The 20084-nt window shown below is 34.1% G+C and overlaps 1 protein-coding gene and 1 long non-coding RNA gene across 2 annotated transcripts in view; one reads left to right on the top strand and one right to left on the bottom strand.

The window, feature by feature from the left end:
- The window catches only part of RNF180 (ring finger protein 180), a 191335-nt gene extending 176058 nt beyond the window's left edge, over window positions 1-15277 (top strand). Inside the window, exon 7 of the mRNA XM_025447734.3 lies at window positions 14258-15277. Within this exon, the coding sequence (XP_025303519.1) occupies window positions 14258-14457 (200 nt within the window). The 3' untranslated portion in view covers window positions 14458-15277. The remainder of the gene's footprint in view (window positions 1-14257) is intronic.
- The window catches only part of LOC112660307 (uncharacterized), a 283140-nt gene that overhangs the window by 245867 nt on the left and 17189 nt on the right, over window positions 1-20084 (bottom strand). The window lies entirely within an intron of this gene.

The following is a 20084-nucleotide window of genomic DNA, read 5'->3' on the forward strand; positions in this document are numbered from 1 at the left end:
AGGACTTGTAGCTATATAGCAGTACAGAATTGTGGATTCGGAATGGGAAGATACCTAAAAAGTTCCTTTTATTTAATTTTCTGACTTCCGGGAAGTAACATATTCATAATATTATGAAGAGTAGATTAATTAGATGGAATGCAATGCTATAAATAACAGAGATGGTGTTTGTTTTACTGAAATGAAATGAACTCTGGCACAGTGTAGTAATAGTTTAATAGCGCATGGCAGTTGTCCATTTGTTTTGGATAGTATATACAAACTTCACTGAAACTATACTGCAAATTTAAGAAATCTGCAAGTAATTGCACAAATAAGAGTTTAGCCCAGTATTTTGAGAACACTTCCTTAAGAAAAATGCTGTGACGTTTGGGGAGGCCATGAAATGGTTTAGTACTTCCATATTGTATCCAAAGCACTAAGTATTTGTTCATCTGTACTTTATATATGTAAAATATAAAAAATGTAAAAAAATGTATCTGTCAAAAGAGGAAATTGGATTGAATTGGCTATCAAGGTAGTCTCAAAAGAGCAAACAAATTCTAAAAAAGAAATAAAAAGTAACAAGTATCTAAGGAAGTCCCAATTTGTTTCAGGGGACATGAAGAGTATGCTAATAATCTGAAGATACACTTGGAAGTTCCAGCTCTTACCCTCTGGCACAAATATTGCTATGATTTACTGTACCATAGGTGTAGCTGTGTCTTTTATTTTTGCAGTGCACATGAAGTAAAAGGACTTATTATGGCTTAAAATAGATGAATATGAAATGAGATGTATACCAACAAATTTTGACAGCTACTAAAGTATGAGCTCATTAAAATTATGTTAATTTTATGTAATTTAATGTTAAGGATAATGTGAAAACGTTTTCATGTTTCCAGATTTATAATTTGCCATTGAGAACTTTCAAATGCCTGAACAGATTAAAACTTCAAATTTTTACCTTACGAGCATTAGGCTTGTGTTACAGTTAACCAGAGCAGCTTGAGATACTTAAAACAGAAAAACTTCACAACTGTACTGGTATTGAAATAGCAGAATATATTTTATAGGTATACTAGATACAATACAAGGTTACATATAAAGGGAGATTTTATAGTAGAATCTGATCATCTGAAAACATTTAGCTTCTATCCCATTATTTTTTCATTATCACATTTAAATAACCTTTTTCCTAAAATACAAAAGAGAGAAAACAACAACATATAGCACAAGGACTGCTTTTTCTTTCATTACTTGTTTCTGGTCTGGGAAGATGAAAGACTATAAGGATAATTTCCCAAAATATACCAAACAGAATTGAAAGAGACTGACTAAATGATTAGAAATTTTGAGTTCACTCAGTAATACATATTATGCTTTCAAGTTATTTTATTCTACATTGCTTATGTGGTATGTCCTAAGAGTTCACAAAGAACAAAAAATAATGAGGTTACTAGTTCATCGTTCTTAATTAAATTATACTTAACATACATGCAGTGTTGGTTTCGGGAAGAAAATCCAGTGATTTATCACTTACAACACCCAGTCTCATCACAACACCCTCTTTAATACCCATTACCCATCTAGCCCATCCCCCACCCACCACTATCAACCCTCAGTTTATTCTCTCTTCCCTTTGTTTTCCCCATTCCCATATGTTCAACTGTTTTCTTTCTTAAATTCCAAATATGGGTGAGATCATATGGTATTTGTCTTTCTCTGACTTATTCTGCTTAACATAATACATTCTAGCTCCATCTATGTCATTGCAAATGGCAAGACTTGATTCTTTTTGATTGCTAATTTTCCATTATATATATAATATATATAATGGAATATATATATATATAATGGAAACATTTTATATATAATGTTTTCTTTATCCATCCACATCTTCTCTATCCATTCATCTGTCGATGGGCATATAGGCTCTTTCCATAGTTTGGCTATTGTGGGAATTGCTGCTATAAACATTGAGGTGCATGTGCTGCTTTGAATCAGTATTTTTGTATCCTTTGGGTAAATACCTAGTAGTCCAATTGCTGGATCATAGGGTAGTCCTATTTTTAACTTTTTGAGGAACCTCTATTCTGTTCTTCCTCCATACTGTCCTCCAGAGTGGCTGCCCAGGTTTGCATCCGCACCAACAGGGCAAGAGAGTTCCCATTTCTCTGCATTTTCACCAGCACCTGTTGTTTCTTGTGTTGTTAAGTTTAGCCATTCTGACAGTAAACCATAGAACTCTTAGAAGAAAATATAGGGGTAAATCTTCATGATCACTGGATTCTTAGATATGACACCAAAAGCACGAACACTAAAAAATTAGTTGAACTTCATTAAATGCAGCCTACATAATAGAAAATATTTACAAATCATATTTCATAAGAGGTTAATACCTAAAATATATCAAGAACTCAATAAGAAGACAACTGAATTAAAAATGGGCTGCAGACTTGAGTAGACATTTCTCCAAAACTATACAAATAGCCATAAGTATATTAAAAGAAGTTCCACATCATTAGTCACTAAGGGAATGAATGCAAATGATAACCATAATGAGATCACACCTATTAGAATAGCTACAATAAAAAAAATTTAACAGAGCACAAAACGTGTTGACAAGAATTGTGGTAAAGTAGGAATCCTCAAAAATTGCTGGTAAGGATGTAAAATGATGCATCCCACTGCAAAAACACTTTGGAGTTTTCTCAAATGCTAAATCTAGAACTCCCATGATTTTGCAGATCTGCCCCTGAATATATATCCAAAAGAACTGAAAACAGGGATTCAAAGAGATACTTGTAGCCTACTGTTTACTGCAGCATTATTCATCATAGTCAAAAAATGGAAGTAATCCAAGTATCCATACAAATCAATGAATAAGTAAATGTGGTACATACATAAATGGAATATTATTTAGCCATGAAAAGAAATGAATTTATGATCTCACTCATATGAGATACGTAGAAAAATTCATTGAAACAGAAAGTAGATTAGAGGTTATCAGGTACTGAGAAGAGTGGGAAATAGAGAAGTTATTCTTTGATGGCTACGGAGTTTCTCTTTGTGATGATGGTGGCACAACTTTAATGCGATTGAATTGTATACTAAAAAAATGGCCAAAATGGCAAATTTTGTGCTGTGTATTTTTTGCCAGGATAAAAAAAAATTTTTTTAAAGAAAACCATTTCTTTTTAAAAACCATGGTATTTGATTAACAAAAACAAAACATTATAAATTTTTATGATTTTGTCTGATAACTTTATAAACTACAGTTGACCCATGAACAACACAGATGTTAAGGTTGCCAACATCCCCACATAGTTGAAAATATATACTTAAATTTTGACTCCTCCAAGATTACTAAAAACCAACTGTTGAGCAGAAGGCTTGCTGATAAGGTACAGTCTATTAACACATATTTTGTATATGTATTATCTACTGTATTTTTACTATAAAGAAAGCAAGAGAAAATGTTAAGAAAATCATAGGGAAAAGAAAATACATTTAAAAAAAATTTAAAAAAAAAATACATTTACATTACTGTATATATATTCATTGAAAAATAAATCCACTTGTGGGGCACCTGCGTGGGTCAGTGGGTTAAGCATCCAACTCTTAATTGCAGCTCAGGTCATGATCAGGGTCATGAGATCAAGCCCTACATACATCAGGCTCCATGCTCAGCAGGGAGTCTGCTTAAAATTCTTTCCCTCTCCCTCTGCCTCTCCCCCTGTTCTCTCTCTCCCTCCCTCTCTCTCAAATAATAAATCTTTTAAAAAAATCCACTTCTAAGTGAGCCTGCACAGCTCAAATCCATGTTGTTCATGGGTCAACTATATATTGAAAATTAAACTGATGTTACAGAATTATAAGTAATCCACACATATTTTAACATATTCATTAGAAAAAAATTAATTTTGCAGGATTTATACAATTGATTCTGGTATCCTAAAAATACAGGAGATAAAGATGACATTTAAAATCCATTTTGTATTAGCTTTTCAAGTCTATTAACAGGGTGACTCTATACCTACTTTAGACTGTAAAAATATCACTCCACCTCTGCTAAGGCCTACTTATATCAATCAACTTGGCACTATAAATGTCTTATGTAATATGAAAAAGACAGCAATAAAATACCATGCTTCAACCTTTTGTCTGTCCCATCACACATGAAGGATATCACATGCCTCCTTTTTTTTTTTTTAAAGCATCTAGCTACATGTAAGATGTAGGATGGGTAAGGCTGGAAGGTATCTTATTATCCTCATTCATCATCTCCAGAAACTGAGTAAGAAAGGTGAAGTAACTTTCTCAGGATCACCTAGTGTTCAACTAGCAGAACTGGGAATCAAACCATCCCCTGGTGAGAGAGAAGGAACTAGGTTCAAATATTAATACAAGTTACTTTACCTCCCTTAGTCAGAATTCCCTTATTTATAAAATGTTGATAAATTGTATGCTTACTGCCATGACTGTAAAATAAGAATCAACTAATAGTATTCTATCATTGTTGTTCATTCCACCACATTTTAAAGCCCTGAGCATGCAGATAGTAAGTATGTCCATCTTGCTCAATGATATACCTGAGGGTTTTATCCAGTGCTTAGCATATGACTGAGAGTTCTTTCCCTTTTAATACAAACTTCAAAGTTCTCTAAGCTAACCTCTAAAGAATATTTTTTCTTAAGAACTACAAAATGCATCTTAAATACATTCATAATAATAATCCATTCCTGCTAAAAATATATTTGGGAGGCCTGATTTGAGACATCCTCAAAGGCTAATTATTCATTATATTTCTAATATCTTTCCTTATATACAGGCACTCACTCATCCATCCATTCAACAAACACATTTAGTACCCAGTATAAGCACTCTGAAAGTTGCTACAATTGAAAAAAATGTATGAGATAATTGTTCACAATCTTTATGGCTCTGAAAGAGTCTTCAAAATAATGGAACCTGGGGATCCCTGGGTGGCTCAGAGGTTTAGCGCCTGCCTTCGGCCCAGGGTGTGATCCTGGAGTCCTGGGATTGAGTCCCACGTTGGGCTCCCTGCATGGAGCCTGCTTCTCTGTCTGCCTGTGTCTCTGCCTCTCTCTCTCTCCCTCTCTGTGTGTCTCTCATGAATAAATAAATAAAATCTTTAAAAAAAATATGGAACTTACTTTATGGTCTTTGATGGTGAACATAAAATTGAACCATATGGAGGGTGCAGGGATTGAGAGCCTTTATCTTCTAGGATATGAGAAAAATCCTTCTGAAGTAAAATAGTTTCTATAAATTAGATTTTATAAAGTGGCAGAAGTACCTGTTTGAGATTCTAAAATGCTGGTTCTTCTTTATATCCTTTCTCAACCTGATGGTGACTTGGAGATTTTCTTCACAGTCCTTTCTCACTATAATTTCACACAATGAAATTTCTCCAAGAGCACTTCCCTGTATGAAGAAAAAAGAAAAAAAAGAAAAAACAAGTCAGATTCAACTTTTGGAGTTATCACCCTTTCCTTTAATAGTTATATAGATCACTGTGAATTCTGATTGAGAATCACAAAGTAATGTTAAAATAATTTTCCTTTGACTCCTGAGTACTCTGCTCCACATTGTCGTAAGCTTTATGACTGAAGCTGACTGAGCAATCTCTGTCTGGTATATTGGTGGTTACTGAGGAAGATGAAAAAAGACTACTATAGCCTCTCAAATTGATAAATGCTATACCCAGAAGCAACGGACAATATTTTCTTCAAACAATCATTTTCATAGGTTAAGTCTCATGGCCATGCTTAAATTTCTAAGGGACAGGGAAGTGCAAAATAAATCAGGAGATCAGATCATTTGTGCAGAGCCCTAAATGTACCACAATTATGCAAGTTTTAGTCCAATGTGTTTGAAAATCTTCATAGAATGAATAATGTATAAAAATTCCAAAATCAACTCAAGAAAAACTTATAAAACATGAATAGACCAGCAATTAATAAAGAAATTGATACAACATAAATAGTTGTTGGTATTTAAAAATTTACCCCCATATCTAAAAAGACAACAGGCTCAAATAGTTTTACAGGCTAGATTTAGCAAAGCATAAGGGATTTTAATTTTATGCATATTGTGTCAGAGAGTAAAAAGGACAGGGTCTGAGATTTACCCTATTTGCAAGCTAACAAATTAGTCTTCCACTTTCCTGGATGCTTGCAAAAAGTGTAAGATTTTCCTGGACCAGAAACAAAGGACAGTCTGTTACTTAGAGCAATAGCCAAAACAGCCCAGTTGGTGATAGATACCTGAGCCTTTCTCATAGGATGTTACAGATAGGCCAGGTGATATCTACACACAGTGGGGTATGTTACATGGAGAGCTCTGAGCTTATAAAATTCAATTATATTTTATTGTTATTATTTTTTAGAGAGAGAGAGAGCACACAAGTGGGGGGTGGGGACAAGAGGGAGAAAGAATATCCTAACCAGTCTACATACTCATCCCAGAGCCCAATGCAGGCCTTGATCTCATGACAGTGAGATCGTGACCTGATCTGAAATCAAGAGTCAGATGCTCAACATCTGAGCCATCCAGGTCCCCAAATTCATTCTTTTATAACAGCTTTAAATATACTATGTTCTAAGGCTACAATCAAACCTTCCCAGAAGGGGACATCATGCCTACTAAGACTATGTGCTATAAGAATATCTTTCAAAAAAAATAGTACAGAACAGAGGCAGTCATTACTTTTGTTTGCAAGATACGCAGATACCCATGTAGAACTGTCACCTATTTGCCAACATATTTTATAAAGCCAATAAAATCATGGTGAACCAGGGAAAAAATAACATTAAACAGAAAATTATACACCAATCTTCCTTACAAACATAGGAATAAAAATTCCATGTAAAATTTATAAAGCTGAATTCATCAGTATATGAGAACGAGTATCATGAACACATGGAATTTATTCTAGGTATGAAGGCTTGGTAAAATATTGGAAAATCTATCACTTTGATCCATCACTTCAATAGATTTTAATTATCCAACATTTTTAAAAATCTGTGCGAATCCACCACATTAGCAGATTAAAGAAGAAAACCATATGAACATCTTGCAAGATACAGAGAAACTATTTTGACTGACCAAATGGTTATGTTTAATATTGGCACAGAATCCAAATTTTCCGATCTCTTGATGAGAATGATTTTCCCTGCACTGTGCTTTTTTTTCCCCCACCATAATATGTTGGGGGAAAAAAGAGTATGAAGTTTGTTTTTATTGTGTTCTTTTTTAAAATGTTTTATTTATTTATGAGAGACACAGAGAGAGAGAGAGAGAGAGAGAAGAGAGAGAGAGAGGCAGAGAGAAGCAGGTTCCATGCAGGGAGCCTGACGTGGGACTCGATCCTGGGTCTCCAGGATCACACCCTGGGCTGAAGTTGGTGCTAAACCTGCTGAGCCACCCGGGCTGCCCTTTACTGTGTTCTTTACTTTAAAATAGCATAGTTAGAAGGTACTAATATTATAATATTATTAGATACTTTTTAAACCATATCTGAATGCCAGACTAATTATTATTAGTTTGTCATCCATAATAGGTTGAGGTTAAGTCCATATGAAAGTGAATTCCTGGTGCAGAAGCTTTCATTCCATTAATTCCAATCCAAATTCTCTTGGAATAAAGTAGTTGCCCATATTATAATATATACATCGACTATTATAGTTTTAGGCATACTATCTCCCAGGCCATGCGTTTTAAATGAGGGCAAAGATTGGTTTGGGGAGCCACCAAAAATCCTAGATAGTATGTTGGTTTGTGGCCCTCAAAAGCTTAACTCTACCTGACAAAATCTTATTCCTTCCTATTTATTTTTTCTCATTAGGAAGAAACTAGGTTTAAGTTAATTTATTGATTAGAATACTCAAATTTACCTTATTTTCCCCTTATGGGGTTACTAATTTTTTAAAAAACATTGAGAAATATTGTTCCAGACTCCGTTCCTGTTTCAAGAAATTCTATGTCTTAGAATATCTTTAAATCCTCAGCCACTAACAGATAGTAAATATATTCTCTGTAAATATTGAATAGATCTCATAGATTCAGTATCTGATACCCTGACCATCTACTTAAAGCTAGCCACTGCCTTGAAGAAATCAACTCACACTTTAAATAAACATTTAGAAACCATTTTGTTTGAATCATCAATGGTCAACTCATTGATTTGTTCAGAAAATATAGACATAATACAAAGAACAAGCTCTGGCAAGAAAAGGTAGCTTCTTCCTCATATTAACAACAATACTAATGATAATATAAGAAGAAAACTCTAACATTCACTGAATCTTTATAATGGACCAGGCCTGTGCTTTGTATGTGTTAATTCATCTAATCCTCAGGATAGCCCAATGAATTAGATCCTTTCAGTGTGATCATTTTACAGTGGAATCAGTCACCGATTACTAGAATTAATCACTGGTTAGTATTCTGGCAATTTTCCTCATGTCAGTTATCTAATACTTACCAAGTAAAGTATCTAAGAGGTGATTTTCCTTTTGTCAGATTTTGATTAAGAAATTGCAATCATCCCATCCAATTTATAGCTTTAGAAATTCCAAAATTGTTACAAAAACCTACTAACTCCCCACTTAGAAAAAAATTAAGCCACCTGGGTAGCTCAGTTGGTTAAGCAGCTGAGGATCCACCCTGGGCATGGATCATGCTTAAGATTTTCTCTCTTCCTCTGACCGCCCCCCACACTCCACTCTCCCTCTCTCTCTCACAAAAGAAAAAAAATTAATAAATATTAAACAAGCAATGATCATTATCCACCTTACCTATAAAAACTTGTTGCCTGAGCCATCCTGGGTCACCATCACTTTCTGGTGTTCAAAGCTGAAAATAAGCAAGAATGAGGAGACTTTTAGAATTAGAAGGGCACTACTAGTCATTATACCAGGCTAACAAAGGTAAACTGAGATTGTCCTGAGGAAACCAGCATATATGATCTTGCTACTCATAATGCTTTATCTTTTGTGCCATTCCTTCTTCTCTTAGCTCTACTTTTTTTCTTTCTTTTTTCTTTTGCTCGACTTTTTTCTATGGCTATTCCATCAATACCATTATTCCTTTGACCCAAGCAACTGAAACTTGAATCTGAAAAATCTAAGGTTTATAAATAATCCTTTAGGTCAGAAAAATCACTTTTTTATATAATACTAATTTCCAATAACAAGGTTACCTTTTCTCCAGCCACTATTTGTGATTTGTGAAGAAGATTTGAAAAGGAGTATCAACTATTTTGGGAATATTTGTGTTTATGTGTAAAGTTAATTTTTGAAAGTGACAAAAACTCTTCCCACTTCTCTCCTACACCAACAGAAAGGCCTTTTTTTTCTCTTAAAATAAGCACTTGGTGCTTCGATCATCTTAAGCTATTGGGATTGAAATCCCCTTAATACAGTCCCCAAAAAAGAACACCCCCAAGTTGGATACAAAGCAATCTACTGGAATGTGAGAAAAGAACATAAAAAAGTATATTCTGTTTATCTAAGCTTTACTAATATTGAGTGAAGACTAACAGTGGCATTCTTACATGTTATGAGGGCACACAATTTTGGCTGAGGAAAACTGGGAGTCTAATAACATAGAAGGGCTGACTTCATTTGTGTGTTTTGTATGTGTTACAATATGTGAAAGTTGGCATATGCTCAGTTAAATGGATTTTACATTATACTCTCTAGTTTTAGATAAACTAGCAGCACAAAGTACACAAGAGACTTAAATATTCTGTAAAGAAATCACATGAGAGAGAATACTAATAAGGCAAACAAAAAAAAAAAGAAGGGAAGAAACATCATCCTAGTGTAAACATTATGTAAGCTATAAAAATTAATAATTAAAAAATAAAATGTGATAGGAAGTCAGCCAAAAACAATTTAAATTATTAAAAACCTATTTGAAGTATGGCCCTCTAATTTCTTCTAAAATATCATTTCCCCTTTATCTCATCCTTTTTAATTTCATGTTTTAAATCTACATAATACAAGTAAATATAATTTACAAAGACTGAGAATTATAAAATATTGATGAAAGTAATTGAAAAAGACAACTATTGGAAAGCTATTGCATTTTCATTGACTACAAAAATTAATAAGATGTCCATACTACCCAAAGCAATAAAAGATTCAACATAATCCCTATTAAAACACCAATGGCATTTTTACAAAAATAGAAAAAACAATCCTAAAATTCACATGGACACAAAGGACCCCAAACAGCAAAGGAATCTTGAGACAAAAAACAAAGGCATCACATTTCCTGATTTCAGATTATATTGCAAACCTGTAGTAATCAAAACAACATGGTCCTGGCATAAAAACAGACACATATACCATCAACTTACTTTCAGTAAGGGTGCCAAGAATACACAATGAGGAAACAATGGTCTCTTTAATAAATGCTCCTGGGAAAACTGCATTGCCATATGCAACAAAGGAATGAAACTGGCCCCTATCTTGTACTATACACAAAAATCTATGCAAAATAGATTTAAGAACCATAGAAGTCTGCCAGAAAACACTGAGGGTAAATTCCCTGACATTCAGCTTTGATAACAATTTTTTGGATATGACCACAACTCAAGCAAGAAGGTAAAAAATAAACATTTAGTGAGATTATTTCAAACTAAAAAGCTTCTCCATACGAAAAGGCAACCTACATATGAGGACAAAATATTTGCAGACCGTACACCTGAAAAGAGATACTGGAAATCTGCCAAGAGATTTTAGGTGCTCTCACAACAACAAAAGGGTAATTATGTGGAGAAATGGATATATTAACTTGACTATAACTAATATATATATATATATATATATATATATATATTTATAATGTTTTACCCCTTAAATATGTATAACTTTTATTTTAAAATATAAAATACATAAACAATCATCTAGAATTGTCCTTGTTCAAAGAAGTTTGACCTTAAGGAACCATACTACCCAAGTGAGTGACTACCATCCTGCCATCAAAATAAGCAGCCTGATCTTAGAGCCTAATATTTAATATTCTATTATTAATAATAGAATTAATAATATTCTATTATTACAATAGATGAACCAGAATCTGCCTCAAGCTTGAGCCTCACAGAACCTTTATCACCAGAGTTACTAGCAGCTACCAAAATTATAGCTTTCCCATTGTTTATTGTATTGTACCCCCTCACTAACACTAATAAGCACAAAAGTACTTAAAGTGGGCATTAGCAAGCCAAAACCAAAGATTATGACCAGATTATCAGTCCTTTGAAAATTGATTATTTTTAGAAACCTTTGAAACTATATATTGGTCAGCCAACAAAAAGAGGTTGCCATTGGGCAAGCTTATACTCAAGCTCTAAATAACAAACATGTACTTATTACAAAGCAAAAGAACAGTATTTCACAAGGAGATGTAATATTTCTTAGAAATATATCCATTAGTCATAAAAGAATTATCACTTTTTTTCAAGGTGGATGCCTATATATATATATATATATAGATTCTGCTTCAAAATATCAGCCGGCTCACTTCTGGGCAGGCACCCTGGGAGATGAGAGATTTTGGATTTCCTCACTTAAGGTCCACATGTATGTATGTTTTCAAAGCATATGTGTTCACAGTTTGCAAGGAAGAAAAAAAATTCCATATTTGCCAGTGAGATATATATACACAAATACATCTGTATCTCCATCTCTATTTACACTCACCTCCATAGGTCTATCGTCTCTATCTCTCTGTAGGTATATATATATCTAGTCCTAAATTCCCTCCATGTGTCTCCTGCCCTACTCTGTCCCTCCAGATTGTTATATGTATAAATCTACCAATGGCTTCTGTAGAGAGAGAGTGGAAGGGTTTACTTCACTGCCTGAAAATAGAGGGCTATAATGTCCGAAACATGTCTAGCCAGGTTGGCCTCAGGACAAATGGGATTTAGCTTTGTCTAGAGAAGCCATGTGGAAGAATGGCTCCCTTAATAAGGCGGGAGGTAGGCTGTGTCAGAGTGTTTGGAAGGCCTTTGTACCCTCGGGGTGGCACTCTGCACACAGTACATAGAGCTGCGTGTGGGGCTGCAGCCACACTGGAGTCCAAGGCCAGCCGCCCCAGAGGAGTCTCAAGTCCAGGAACCTGTACTGTCAATGGGTGGACTGTGCCATACATATCTGCTAGCTAGCAGGGCGCACTAGCTTCTGTACAAACAGTAGCTACCACTCTAGAAAATAATCTGTCAGAGAAGGTGTCCAAGTGGAAGCTGGGGGAACTATGGCTAGGAGGTTGTTAATAGTAGCATTTTAGGGTGAAGCCCCAGGGGCTTTGATCTGCAAGGATATCCTCACCCAACTGTACAACCACCAGGGTCCCACAAAATATTCCTATCACCCTCTGGTCACCCTGGCCTGGGAATTAGGAACCAGGATCCTAATGTCTACAGGACATCCTCTTTGGGACTTGTAGGCTGTGTCCAGTTGGTGATATTCACCCTCAGGCACTGACTGGTGACTACCTTCACCATAGGGACAAAAAAAATTCCACAAAATAAGCACAAAGCAGTGCAAATGGCCATTTGGCCTGATCAGCTAAAATCAGGACTCAGCACTTGGACTGTCTTGGCAGCTCTATGGTTTCCAGAAATGCTCTGCATTTAGGACCCCACCCCCAGTAAAGATCTGTTGCACCCTTTGTAGAGTCCCCCTGAGTATTCCTTTCCTTACTCAGTAAGGCAGCTCTTATACCTCAGCTAAAAACTGAGTTCAGAGAGCCACCAACTGCCTGGAAAGAATCCCATGGTCGTGTTTCCACTAGATATTCCTTTATCTGTATAGTTGATGTAATCCCTTAGCTGAGGCCAGTGGTTTTTCTGGTACCAAAACATAAAGCACTGTCAAGTACATACTCTGAGACACAAACTCACACCTATCATTATTAAATACTACTTGACTACATTTAATTCCTGATATAATTAGTCCCCTTACCAAAAACCTCTCATCAGCTCCATTTGGCTTGTGTAGTACACATAGTTCAGTTTCAGAGCCCTGGGTGGCGAAAGGATACAGTAGGGGATTTTTGGTATGTTTGTACTTTTTTTGTTCAATGGTTGGTTGGTTGGTCTTATAATTTGCTGGCACTTGGAATCCAATGAAATGGCTGACTGGTTGCATTTCTTCATTTCCTTTCAACCACTGAAGTGACTTTTACTATGCGAAGAGGGCTTTTTTGTTTTTGTTTTTATAAAAAAAAAAAACCACCTTTTAATGAAATATTAATTGGCACTTTCAGTACTCTCATGTTCTTGGAAAGGTCTTCTCCTTCCCCTATGTTCTTAAGCAGTGCTTTGGTTTTAGAGCTCATGCCTCTCTTGACATCCCCTGCAAAGCAGTCAAGAGCATGAAAAATCAGCTAGAGCCAATTCATACACAAAGTGATGGAATATAACAGAGAACAAACTATTTCTGTATGTGAAAACTAGGGAGACCTGAATCATTATCAGACTGGGAATAGAATTATGTCCATTGCAAAAGTCCATTGGCAGCATCTCTACTTACCCTAATATTCCACATTCACCCTAATAATCCCATGCATTTTTTTCAAGGGTGTGGCTACATTATCACTTTACTTTTGAGATTTGCTTTTTATGCGCCAATCTCAAGTAGGCCCATGCTTTAATATCTATAAAGATTAGAAGTAAATTTCTTCAAAGGTGTACCATTTTGTCTATGCAGTTTACTCAATGCTAAAAACGAGAGACATTTTTCTCATAGAACTTTGCTCAAATAACAAATTCTCAAGGAATGAGATAAAAGGTTAAGTTGGTGATCAGAAGTTAAAAAGAAAAAAAAGCAGTTGTGACAATACAACCTGAATCAAGTTTAAATTTAGAAATTGCTCTCATGTGAAAATAATTTAAAAATTTGTAAGGATCGAATGTGATTATTAGATGGCATCGATGAGCGATCAGAGACCCAGAGATCCAATAACTTGCCCAAGAAACTGACAGAACAAAAATAGTCTCCTGACTCTATATCCCATACTTTATGTTAATTTTACTGCTCCTGCCCTTGAAACCCATAACTAGGAGACTTCTGACAGTTTGTTATCATTGAAAAAAACTCTCAGGAATACAACATACCACTCAGTGACATCAAGATACGCTCGGTTCATGGTACCAATGTTCATAATGCAGCTTCCTTTTTGAGCACGTATCTTAATTCACTGAGCTTTAAAATAATATGTTCATGCATCTTTCTAGGTTTCCACAGACATGCAGCTCCTGTTACAAGAAGGCAGTTCCCACACGGTGCACATAGGATGGATTATCTGCACTTTGAGGATGATAGCCGTGGATGGTGGTTTGACATGGATATGGTGATCATCTATATTTATTCAGTGAACTGGGTCATTGGATTCATTGTGTTCTGCTTTCTTTGCTATTTTTTCTTTCCGTTTTAGGAATTTTCATACCTTACTACAGTTGAACAATCACAAATGATGTAGATAACAATTACAATTAAACCTTTATAAAATGTGCTTTGAAGTTTTTATAATGGTGCATTATATAAACTGTTGGTGTTTATAGAAAGTATGAGAATAACTGGACTTATTTATTAATGTTTTTCATGTAACAAACTAAAGTTTATTCAGGAGCTGGTCTGTCTAGCACTTAGCAACAATGCACTATTAATTTCATAATTAATTTCACAATTCCTCCTGGTTTAGGATTTATGGCCTCTAATGTTATGATACCACTTTTGTACTGAAATTGTAAAGACTGAGGCTTTTCCTCCACTTAAAAGTAGTAAAAATACAGAATGAAATGATAATCTGGGTAGATGGTATCTTTGCTGAAAAATAATTAGTCAATCACCACTTATTCTTAGGCAAATTATGTGCATTACAGATAAATTTCATTTTCTGGGAACTAATCTAGCAGGGTGTATTCAGTTTTGGTTTCCAATTATCTCAACTTCTTTCCTGTTCTATTATGAAGAAAGCAGGCTATTCTTTATACAGACCTAATAATAGCATTAGTGCAACATTTTTAATTATTATATGAACAGAATAGTAAATGCAAAAAACTTGAGACCGATCCCCACCAATAGAGAAATACATTATTTGCAGGATTACTCACCTGAAGAAATAAAAACTTACTGATTTTCAGTAGTTCAAAAGAGCAATGCATGCCCAAAATGTAACTAATTTAGTGATTTGTTTAACACAGAGATTGTCAAATATATTGTAAATGTGCAATAAAGAGTGGCTTTTAAATTTTTTTCTTTGTTATTATATAATTTAATATCTAGAATAAGGAATTGTTGGAAATAGGCTTTATAGATATATATAGAAGGAAGCTGGCATTTCTTTTTACTTATTATTATAGTATTATAAGCCTTGGAATTGGTTTTCCCTTAATTGAAAAAAAAAAAAGGAAATCTGAATTATTCCTGTAAAAGAAACAACACAAGTATCCCAGTTTCAGAAGTGAGAGAACTCAAGCGCAAAAAAAAGTGAGCTTCTTTATTTCCATCACGAAGGTGGTCTTTGTGTAAGCTATGAGCAAAGTGTTGATTATGAACTACTAATCCAACATTCCTACCCTGTGTCGTCACATATCTGATAATGCAGGTAAGCGTATTTTGACACAAGCTAAAATATGCCTACCACACTAAAAATAGCACCATCCAAACAAATTGCGACCGATGAGGCTTCAAGAGTTCAGGCTAGGAGACATCCAAATGTAGCCTTATTACTACTAATTGTATTTCAATAAAAGCACCTATCTGATGGTACGTGATATTCCAAGAAATATGATAGAATAATACAGGTTTTTATTCTTACACTGTTATTATTGTGTTTAAAATTATATCTGTGAAAGAAAGTGGTGTACATTAGACACTATCAAAGATAGAAAGCAGAAAACCACAGTTTATAAACGTCAATTTTTGCTCACATATCAAAATAAATTATGCTTATAATCTAGTGACATATAACTAATACATTGGTAAAATGATGTTTTTGACAAAGCTCAATGTTCCCTTACGGAAATAAAAATTGGTGTTTATAGTAACCAGTTTATTGCTCAAAGTGGAAGTAATACATGTCACGACTGAAAAATTAGCAAAACACATATAGAGGGGCAATATTTTAAGAACTTTAAAATGAACTGCAACCATTTCCAACCAACACCTGGCTTTCATCTCTATCAACTATGCTTTCAGTTCATTCCTAAATTTAAGAGTTGATTATAGGGGTGCCTGAATGGCTCAGTCAGTTAAGCATCCAACTCTTGAACTCAGCTCTGGTCTTGATCTCAGCGAATTAAATATAAATAAATAAAAATAAAAGTCAATTATAGGTTATACATGAAGCAAAGTTACTAGTATAATATAGATTTCTCAAAAAAACAAATTTCATTTCCAATATGAATGTATTAGCTCAGTGATAACATCAGTCTATAGATCTGTATCCACAAACTACAGAGATAATACCCTTAAATAAATAAAATAAATACCTTTTAAAAATAAGAAAGCATCGTCTGGAGAACCATTCTAAATGGCTTATACAAATCTTCATAACTTAGTCTGAGAATAACATCATTTGGCATATTAAAAGTAAATTTAGAAAATTATACATTGCTAATTTTACTTTAAAACATTTAAATTGTATGCAGATGAAGCTAAAAGCTGCCAAATATTAAGAAGGGCAGCATTTCCTAGAGCCACCAGTTTATTAGAAGCCAGCTAAAACCTGAGACGAAAAGAAACCATTTTCTCCTGGTATCTGTCAAACAGTAGCCATCCAATAGATGATTAATGAATTTATAAGGAAAAATAAACTTAAGAAAATAAAATTATAAATATATGCATGAGCTTAAGAGTGAAACAAGAAATTATATGTTGATCTTGTGTAGTGATTTCTCACAAGTATTGATCATGTAGAAACACATTTTCCAATAAAGAACAAAGGGAAAAAAAAGAAAAATCCTAAAACTAATCAAGTACAGTAATAATAATTATTAAATAATATTATTTAATAAGATTTCAATTTCTAAGCTATCACTATCAACAATTTGTGTTTCTACTGAGCTTAATTACTGTGAAGGTTCATTTTAAATACTCTCATATATGCATTTTATAAGTGCCCAAACTTAAGTCACATTTCTGAATTCTTTCAGTAGGTAATTATTTCTTGATTTAAAAAAAACAAATTCACAAACTAAAATCAGTTCATTTTATAGTCAGTAGAAGCTAGGGTAATCTAAATTAGACAAACATAAGAATCAGAATTTGTACAAAGAATCACCAAATTCAAGAATAAAAAAAACAATATTTCTCAGTCTGCTATTAATATAATAATGCCACCCTAGTATTAAATGCTAAATATAACAGCAAAGCCGTTTCTGCCTTGGAATCTTGATTTTAAAGCACTTGGAATGGTACTACCAAAAAAAAAAAAAAAAAAGCCAATAAATAGAATTATCACTTATGCCTTCACTGTGGCTAAATGAAGATAGAAGTTTTTTAAAACTTGATTTTTATCTGGATCATTTGTTAAGGAATGCCTTAGAGAAGAGAACACTCTGATTAAATGGAGTGACAGTTTTTGAATCTTCATAGATTCTGCAGTTGAATGCAGAGCACACTGTCAAAAAGCAGTGTTCCTAAGGTTCTGAATATTTCAACATGCTCAACTTTGACTTTCTTGAAAAGTTTCCGATTTTCAGTAATTCTCAATGTAGGCATTAAGTTCTGTCAGTGTACACCTTTCTCTGGAAAGCCTTTGTTTCCCTTTTTTACTGAAGACAACGCTATAATAAACATTGCTTTGATACATTTTCATTTTTATATAGATCTTATGAGAAACATCACTGAGAGGTATCTTTAAGCCCTGGTATCAACATCCTATGAGAATAGCACATGTCCACTGCAATGTGCATTCACTTATCTTATAACCATGCTTCTATTACAGGTTCAGAAAAATAAATACTTTGCCGTTCACAATCTCTCACATCGTGCAATAGATGTACTTTGAGAATCATTTTTTTATAACAACACTTCTAAAAATAGTTATTGGACCATTACCAAGTTTTTGGTTACTCCTTTTTACATACGTCACTATCAGTAAATTAAATACTGTTAAGACACAGTCCTCAGTTCCTCTTACTCTTTCACATCTTTATAAGCCTAAGAGCTTCAACCAAAAAATATCTAGTAAGTATAGACTGCCCAGTAAATTGCATTTTTATTATTGACAGCATAGCAAGAGATGCTATTGCTCTTGCAAGAAACTGGTCAATATTTTAATTGCTTTACACATGTCACCTTGTCTACCAAGAAAACCACAGAAAAAAAAAAAAAAAGAAAACCATTAAGAGGAAAAGGGAAGTGAGAGAGGATGACATTTATTTATGAAATTTCTCTAACTTAGATACTTAGTGGGTCACATTCACATATTAACTAATTTAGTTTCCTCAATACTCTTTGAATAAAGATGATGTTAACCTCATATTATAGTTGAGGATGAGAAGTAACGTGACCAAAGTCACAGAGCTAAAAAGTGATTGATTTATCTTCATATCTGACCTATTTCAAGACTTAGAAGACCTGTGCTCTGTGCTGTCAGTAGTATCAGATTAAAATTTGATGAAGTTGGATAGTCACTAAAGACTCTCTGGTAATAATACTGCTAAAGGAGCTTTGAGAATATGAGAGATGATCTGAATCAAGAGCGAACTACTCTCACTTCCTCTGCAACAATTTTCATTGCTTGTACCAATGAAAAACTTAGCATTTGCAGGACACTATTTAATACGCAAAACTACATTTGATAAGAGGTTCCATCTTGTGTGCAAACTTAGATCGATTTGTCATGGGTACCTTTATTAATAAGGATTGTGAGGCTCCATCTTGGCACCAAGAAGAGTGATCTGATCCATTGGTGATGTCCCTCAAATATGGGCGAAGGAGACTGATAGGGAAAATCGATCCACGTCAGGTATTTAGATAAGGGTGCAGAAAGGCATTCGGGTTTTGGAAGCAGGTCTTACCATCTGTTGAGGAAAAAGAAAAGTGTAGTTGGGTGACCATAATTGACAACACATATTATATACTAATTAAGGCATGAAATATAACTAATTGTAAACTACAGTCCTTTACTTTTTTTCTTTTTGCCTCAAAACAGAAGATTAATAGGCACCTACTTGTGCATTCCAGAGATTTTTAAGACATGATGATGTAGTTACAGTGTAATTTAATTTTCTCATTTTAGAAAAATTTTCACCTGTCATTTAAAAAAAAAAAAGTATACAGTCCTGATTCACAAGTTCTACAGGACTAAATGGATGCTACTGGTAATATCTATTCTGATCCCAGTATTTGAAGGTAAGTATATAGTTTAACAATCAACCTAGATCAAAAGTCAGCCTCAGCATTACTTGTTAAACCTTCATAGGCTCACATTACATCTTATTAAATGCATAGTTTTCAGAAGGGGTGGGATAGGCTTGGGTATCCACATTGCTGATAAGCTACCAGGTGGTATGGCTCTGCTGGCCCAGGAGCTACACTTATAGAAAAGCAAGAAAATTAAAAAAAAAACCTCAAATGAAAAAAAAAAAAAAAAAAACCTCAAATGAATCTGGCATTTCTGTCATTACAGTAACTGTTACTCATTTTGGCATTTGAGAATTATACTATACCAGTTATCCAATATTTGGGAATTGTAGTGAGTTGTGCTATAAGCAAGTTTAAATAAGTCAATTGAATAAACTTCTGAAATTACTTGGTGGCTGCAGTGTGTTGTTTATTTAAAATCCATAAATCCAACTTTCCCCCTTTTTTAAGGAAAAAACTTACTTCTCCTCTTTTCCCTATCTTCTCCCATTACCCACCCTTTGGCCTTCTATCTTTATCTAGAATCTAATTGAGAACAAATGTGAGATTATCCTTATCACTAATAGCATATCTGGAGAGACATAATAAAATATACTGTGACTTTTCTTCTTACTCAAATTTTTACTATCCATTACATTTGCAAAAATCAAGAGAACTCCTTACCATCTCAAGTTATACCACTAAAAT

This window comes from Canis lupus, chromosome 2 (assembly GCF_003254725.2).
Source record: "Canis lupus dingo isolate Sandy chromosome 2, ASM325472v2, whole genome shotgun sequence".
In the NCBI taxonomy this organism is placed as follows: domain Eukaryota; kingdom Metazoa; phylum Chordata; class Mammalia; order Carnivora; family Canidae; genus Canis; species Canis lupus.